Source organism: Furipterus horrens, unplaced genomic scaffold, assembly GCF_987537825.1.
Source record: "Furipterus horrens unplaced genomic scaffold, mFurHor1.1.pri manual_scaffold_11, whole genome shotgun sequence".
Taxonomy (NCBI): Eukaryota; Metazoa; Chordata; class Mammalia; order Chiroptera; family Furipteridae; genus Furipterus; species Furipterus horrens.
This window is the reverse complement of record NW_028327181.1, coordinates 63348678-63356360: the sequence shown is the minus strand read 5'-3', so window position 1 is coordinate 63356360 and position 7683 is coordinate 63348678. Positions and strand designations below refer to the sequence as shown.

Below are 7683 nucleotides of genomic sequence, written 5' to 3'. Positions count from 1 at the left end.
CCGGTTGTGACTAATCAATAAATTCTGATTAATGTGGAAGAGGATAACATAGTAAAAATGTGTTAACAGCTGAGTGTCTTATAATGCAAGCTAGTGGAATTAAGTGCTAAACACATAAAATAAATATATGAAAGTAGCTGTATCTGCTGTAACTCACACCACTGCAGGGGCTTTGAAGAGCTGCTAATACAATAGGAATGCATTTTCTGTCTCTGTGTTTGGAGATACAACAGGCCATTCCCAGGAGGCCACGCTCCCCACCTCCCACAGTCAGGAAGGGCAGTCGGGCCTGTTCACCACTCCTTTGCATTCCGTGTACCTAGTGAGCAGCTCCCATGATGAAGGCGGAGCGGAGTCTTAGGCTGTTGGAAGCATTTTCATCCTGACTGCACATCTAAGGCCTGGCCTGCGATGTCTGCAGCTGCCCACTGGGAGGCAGGGGCTCCATCTTGCTCCTGTCTTGAGTGCCTGGGTCGTGTGTCTGGGACATTGAGATCACAGGCCTGGGCATTTTCTTTGTTGCTCCATTTATTTCCCTGACATGAAACCTACCCCCTCATGCTCCCTCCTCCCCCAGGATGTCCTGATTGGCCCCAGAAGCTCATCTTTGCTTAGCCTGGCTGCTCATTCACTAATGCCCAGGCCGCACTCAGAGCCTCCCAGGTGTTAACAATGTACAGCCAAGGCTAAGAATTGCCGGCTTAGCTAAACCCATTTTCCCCTCTGGGAGGAAGGAAAAAAGGCCATTTCATTGGCCACACCACTGCCCCTCAGGACAGAGCCAGGTCACCCTCACCTCATCCCATTCAGCAGTGCCTGCCGTAGCTCTTACATGCACACAGTCTTGTCCTCTTATGGAGGGCCCTTAGGTTTAGTTCTCTCCACCCTCCCACCCAAACCCTCAAATGAGCCAGATGGGTGTGGAATTTAGGGTAAAAACCCAGAATCAAGATCTATCCTTGACCACAAATGGACAGCTAGCTCTGGTCATGCTCTCTAACCCCTATGAGGCTGAGACTTTTACATCCAAAAATGAGAGTGGTACTTTTGCTCATCAGTCCTCCTTTCCTGGGAGCCCGGATAAGAGCTAAGGCTTGACATACAGCATTTGCAATCCTCTCAATACCCAGTTAGGTAAATCTTTTCGTTACCTTTTTGCTAATGGGAAAATAGACTCAGCTGAACGCACTTGTTAGGGTCATGCAAGGGGGTGGGCTTTGGGATCAGACAGACTAGGTTCAAATTCCCGCTTCACTTCTTGCTAGCTGGGGAATCTCCAGCATGGTAATGAACCAGTCCAATGGTCCATTGCAATGGGAACCCTAAGAATTTTCTGCTGTACTCTCAAATCTCTTCTGGGCAGGCTCTGGCTGGGCAGTAGTAGGGTCAAGAGAGCAGCGTAGGAAGCTCAACCCAAACTGAGGGAGTGACCTTCTCCCCTTCTCCAGTCTGGGGCTCCCTCCAGGCAGAGGTGCTGAAGAGAAGAACACATGAGACCGTTTGGATAAGCGAGTGCACAACTGACAAGTCACACAGACTCTGACCAACCTCAGGGGGAGCGGCAACAGGTATGGGATGAACCCCCACGTTCCTTTGAGTGTGCAGCTCCAAGATGTTCCTTTATTATGTGTAATTCCGATGATATCTCCCACAGCCTCATTTTATGTTGTGGCACAAACTACTCTCAAACTCCTGCTCAGAACTCTCCCTAAGGTGGAGCCAGCTGGACTCTGTGAGGCCCGATGGGAGCGATTGTTTACTTTATTTGCATGTGGCTTTTTCAATAGAATGTCATATCCTAAGGTGCGGGGCCCGTTGCCAGGGTGACAAGATGTAGGGCATATACCGGTTTAGCCTTTGCTGAGTTCTGACTCTCTTGGCTTACACCTCTCCTGTGTGCTAGACTGTTCTAGACCATTTCCATGGTCACAAAAACATAAACATGCTGAAATTTCTCCTTATTTTCTCTGATTCTCTATAGGTTCTCCTGGAGCTTCACCTTATCCTGAATTCACCGACTTCACTTTTTATTTCTGTTGACGTATTCTGATACTGTCCCCACTCCAGTGTAATAAATTATTAGCTCTGAGCGATACAGGCACCCAACCTGTCCCTCACAGGTAATTGTGAGGAGTAATTGAGATAATGTGTGTAAGCACCAAGCACATTGTAAATGCTTATACAAATTAGCTATAATTATATAAACAATAGTCATACTGTGTGGCAGAGCTATGCTAGCAGGAAGTACAAAGTACACTAAAAATGCTCAGTAAACTGAGAAATGGTAAACAGTGATGGGTTGTAACTACTGCGTGGTGTCTGGGAGACCTGAGCCCCAACTAATACCTTTATTTACTTATTCACCAAACGTTTACTGAGGTTAGTGGTGGCAACTTGTCACATTCACAGCTGCCCCATGTTTCCTTTTCTTTTTTCAATTGCTAACTTAAAAAATACTTTTTTATCCTCATCAGAAGATATGCTCATTGATTTTAGAGAGAGGAGAAGGGAGAAAGAGAGAGAGGGAGAGAAACACCGATTGGTTGCCTCCTGTAGGTGCCCTGATGGGGACCGAACCCATAACCTAGGCATGTGTCCTGAATGGGAATCGAACCTGCGATCTTTCTGTTTATGGGACAATGCTCCAACCAACTCAGCCACACTGGCCAGAGCAAAAAAAAATTTTTTTTTAAATTGTGATAAAATACACATAACAATATCTACCACCTTAACCATTTTTAAATGAATGGGTCGGGGCATTAGGTACATTCACATTATTTTTGCAGCCAGTCACCATCTATCCAGGGCGCCTTTTTCATCTTGCATGCTAATGTCTTTTGAATTGTCTTTCTGTCTCTGGGGAAATTCCTCTTCTGCCTTCCCAGCGAGAAAGTCAGAACTCATGTTTCTACCTGTCCTGGGACTGGGCTGCAGGTCTGTGACCAAGCTCCACCAACCAGCAATCAGATGCGGCTGTGTAGACCGGGGTTCAGACGGGAGCCAAGGAAGAAATAGGCCGCAGGGGAAGCCGCCATATTTGCTGGCATAGGTGGCAGCAAAGATGTCCAGCTTTTGGTGGTGGTGGCTGCAGTGGTGGTAGTTCCCGCAGGTGGCAAGGTCAGGTTTCTGATGCAGAAGTGAAAACAGCGCAGCTGCTGTAGCGATTGCAGGATGACAGGTTCTGGGCACTTCAAGCTTGGCATTGGCAGTAGTTTCCGTATCTCGCCATGGTTTTGGGTGTCACATCTGGATTGTTTTGTCTCAAGTCTACTCACGAGTAAATTTCTTTTCCTTCCTTCCTTCCTTCCTTTCTTCCTTCCTTCTTTCCTTCCTTTCTTCTCCTTCTCCTCCTTCTCTCTCTATTTGGAACTCTGCCAGTCATTTGCATCAAAAGGGCCACAGAGAACGGTGAGACCAAGGCTGCCTAGCCATCTTGTTTTTGGATGCTGTTGGCAAAGCTGCTCCACCCTTGAGCTCCTTTCTAATGAACTGGTCAGGCCCCAGCTCTTCCCTCGTCTCTCCTTGACTCTAGTCCAGGCAGGGAGGGCTCTGGGATGCAGTAGCTCCTCCTTATTGTTGGGATTCCTGGGAGAGAAATTATTTTCAGAAACTGTCACTGTTCAGATCCCAGGCGGCTGGGCGAGAGGGAAGACGAGCTCTAGTCTCACTGGGTCTGCAGATGGTTGACCATCCGGCCACAGGACAAGCTTCATGCAGTCAAATTTCTGAAAAGTTCTGCAAAAGCTGATGTATATCATTCTGGAGATTATTTTTCAATGAAAAAAAAATCTAGGAACTAAATAATCTTTTCTCCTCTTCTGTGGCTGTGTGCATATGATTGTGTGTGTGTGTGTGTGTGAGGGAGGGAGAGAGAGAGAGAGAGAGAGAGAGAGAGAGAGAGTGTGTCTTGAGCTCTGGGTCATTGTCACTCTAATAGACTTCTAATTAAATACAGTAATCAGCACATGCAGAGAATTTAGAGACTAAGTCAAATCTGTTAGTATCAAAAGGTGCAGTCTGAGATATTCTCAAATTAATGTTACATTAAAATATAACCACAGGTCTATCAAAAATTAAAGATAATTAATTCCTACCTGAAACATGACAGAGGACTCAGCGAGCTAAGGTTTGTATTTATTATCATTGGTTTATTAAAAGTATTAGGTGTTGTGTAGAGGACAATTGACCAACTGAAAGAGTATACAGCAGTCTTCCTTGAGGTTAAAATACATATACTTGTTCCCTTTCCAAATGAGTAATGAGAGATACAAATTCTTTTTACTGGGTTAGGTAAGATTCCAATTGCTCATACTAGGTAGAAGCTCATTTTCTTATGATTATTCAAAGTATTTTTCCTTTTTTTTAAAAAAATTAAAAAGTACTCTTCCTTGCTTTTTACCTCCCTTGTTTTGAAAAGATTTTAAGGGCAACTAAAAACACCCTGCATCACCCTGGCCCCAGTGGCTCAGTTGGTTGGAGCATTCTCACACACCAGAAGTTTGTGGGTTTGATTCTGGTGAGGGCACATACCTACGTTGCGGGTTCTAACCCCAGTCGGGATGCAGCCGCTCAATGTTTCTTTTTCTCTCTCTCTCTCTCTCCTTCTTTTCCTCTCGCTCAAATCAGTAAACATATCCTGGGGAGGGGGTTAATAAAAAAGAAGTATTAGAAATATGGTTAAGGTAGAACTCGGCATGACAGTTTTAACCGCCTCAGACCTCCGCCCGGCTCCATCTCCCCTCGAGTGCAGCCAGTCGCCACCTCGGAAAATCTTAACAACACAGGCAGCAACAGGCCCAGCCACGGAAGACGCGAGCCGGGGTAACACAGGAAGATGTCCCTGCACTTACTAGTCTAAAAGCCCACGGGTTAGCTGAAGTCCAGGGAGCGGCCTCGCCCTCATCATGAAGAAAATTTCAAAATTGAAACCTTACTGTGGAGGGACCAATCGTAGCCACGTTCTCTCCAAGAATGGCGTTCCCAGTGACGTAAGAGCACAATCTGGATTGTGATTGGCTGAGATAGCAGCACGCTCCGGCCAATCATAACTGAGGTGCTTTGGTATGAATAAGCAGAAGGCGGGAGTGAGGGGAGGAGAAGCAGGAGAGGAAAGAAGGTGTGTCACTTCCTCCTGTGCGGTTTGTGGAAGCCGCTGTGTCATTGGTTGGCTCTTCTTCCGATTGCACCAATCGCAATCTTCTCTGCTGAGCCCTAACTAAGAAACTGAAAGCAGAGATGAGGGTGTAACCAATGAAAAAAAAAAAAAAAAAGAGTGCAGCAACCAATCTTTTTGCCCAACAGGAAAAGGAGTTTCCTAAGGAAAGGTGTTACCTAGTCGCCAATGGGCGGGCGCCGCCGAAGCGGAGGAGCCAACGAGTGCAAGACGTTGAGTGACAGCTGTCCAATAGGGACCCTCAGTGCTAGTACGGTTTGTGGTTTAAGCGCCGCGGCGGCCTGAGGAATGTCAACTATTCAACATGGAGGAGGAGGTCGATAAGCTGGAATTGATGGTGAGTGTAAAGTGAAGGAGATCTACTGGGTAGTTTATGTTTCCCCGGATGGCCGCCAAAGTGGGACGCAATTTGGAATCGCCGGAAACCCTGGGCGGAGGCTGGACCAAACCTGAGTTCCCTCCTCCTGCACCAAAGGGAGCTGCCTGCTCTTTTAACCGCTGGGGGGGGGGGGGGGGCGTGCAGAGAAGGGGTTACATCCGGGCAACTAGTGAGGGAAATGTCGGGAGAGGCTGAGGGTGTGGGGCCATTGAAATAGTTTGTTCCTTGCCCTCACCTTTCTGCCCCTCAAGGAGCTGTAGCTGGTGTGGACGTTCGTATTTCCACCCAAAGATGTGACTGGAATGGTCCCCACAGGCCCCTAGAAGGGGAGAGGTCGGTCACACTCCAGAAAAAGGGGGTGGAGGGTGGGGTTTGGTGGGGATAACGGAGTGTAGCGGAGAGAAATCTGTTCGGGCCTGAACTGTTCGCATCCTCCTAGGCGGGCTGGGAAGTCTGAGAAAGGATGCCAGACTTGCGGGCTCAACTTCCTAGCGGCCAAGAACGCCCCTAGACACGTTTTTGTTTGGCCCACAGGGGCAGGCAGTCCTTGGGCGGGGGAGCGAGCGATGGGCACCTGGACCCTAAGCTCCTTTCCTGGAGCACGGGCGGGATCGCACGAGGAAGGCTCCTTGCTCCTGAGGTGCCTGGTTTCGTTCGTTTGTGAAGGTAGGGGGCGGGGGCGAATCGTTGGAAAGGACTCCCTCAGTGCTCGTCCTGCACGGGGGCGCCAGCTGGAGAGTGTCCTAGTTTTCTTCTATGGATGCTTCTCCACTTGCCCTCTTTATTCACTCCCTTCCGTCCCTAGGCTACTAGCTACTAGCTTGATCGGCCGCGTTTTTTAATCTTGTTAGTTCCCTTATTTTACCTTCAGCGTTACCAGTTTTGTTTTTTCAATTGGGCTGGCTTCCTTTAAAACATGGAATTTGGCGGACTCACCCGTCATTGAGCTCCTGTCGGTTTTTCGGTAAAGAAAAATAAGGTTAAGAAGCCAAAAGCTTTCTCACCCCGCAGTCCGCCCCTCCCCCCCTTGCCATTCGCCGGCATTGCTCCTTCGGAATCACACATTTATGCCTGCGTTGCTTTCTCCAAGCAACGCTTTTGCACTGTTGGTGGGAATGCAGATTAAGAATATTTACATTGCTGTGCAGTCACTACCATCCATCCCCAGAGCTTCATCTTTCCAAACTAAAACTCTGCACCCATTGAACAGTAACCCTACATTCTCCCTTCACCCCAGTATCTAGTGACCACCGTTCTACTTTCTCTAGGAATTGAACTACTCTAGGTACTCATTTAATATTTGTACTTTTGTGACTGGGTTATTTCACTTAGCATAATGTCCTCAGTGTTCATCCATGATGTAGCATGTATCAGAATTTCCTTCGTTTATAAGGCTGAATGATATTCCATTGTATGTATGTACCGCATTTTGTTTCCTCATCTGTTAATATGGACACGTGTTGCTTCCACCTTTTGGCTATTATGAATAATGGTCCTATAAACAGGGGTGTACAAATATCTGTTTCCGTGCTTTCAGTTTTTTTTTGGTGTATACCCAGAAGTAGAACTGCTGGATTGTATGGTAATTCTACTTTTAATTTTTTGAATTTTCTGTCTCTTAAAGCCTGTTTATAATTTTATTGTCTTCTCAAATATTTTGTAATTGGAAGTGTGTATACATTACTTAAAAGGGGCATGGGAAATTTTTTTTTAATCCTCATCTGAGGATATGTTTATTGATGTATTTACTTATATTTTTTAGGGGGTGGTCAGGGAGGAAGGCAAAAGGAGAAAGAGAGAGAAAAACATCAATCAGTTGCCTCCTGCACACCGGGGATTGAACCCAGCAGCTTTTGGTGTATGGGAGGATGCTTCAATCAATGAAGCCCCCTCGCCAGGGGCTAAAGGGGCATGGGAATTTAAAAAAATAAAAAACCGAAAGCAGTGGTATAAACCCCTGACTTTTAGCATTTGCCAAGTTTCCTGTGTAAATATTTCCATCCTGATCAAATTTTAGCTACCCCTATGATGTCCTTGAAAGTAGAGTTGGAAAGACATGTGTATTAGCACATGATATTGTATTTCCTCTATACAGTTATGATATACCTCAAGAGCACAGATAATAGTAAAA

The 7683-nt window shown here is 46.6% G+C and overlaps 1 protein-coding gene across 3 annotated transcripts in view; it reads left to right on the top strand.

Annotated features, from left to right (window-relative positions):
* The first annotated feature begins 5294 nt into the window (after positions 1–5294).
* LOC149998005 (SKA complex subunit 2) overlaps positions 5295–7683 on the top strand; it is a 47188-nt gene continuing 44799 nt past the window's right edge. Inside the window, exon 1 of one of the 3 annotated variants that reach the window (XM_090291011.1) lies at positions 5295–5510. In XM_090291011.1, coding sequence (XP_090147137.1) covers positions 5478–5510 — 33 coding nt within the window. In that variant the 5' untranslated portion in view covers positions 5295–5477. The remainder of the gene's footprint in view (positions 5511–7683) is intronic. The other 2 variants (XM_090291012.1, XM_090291013.1) reach the window with 2 other exon arrangements.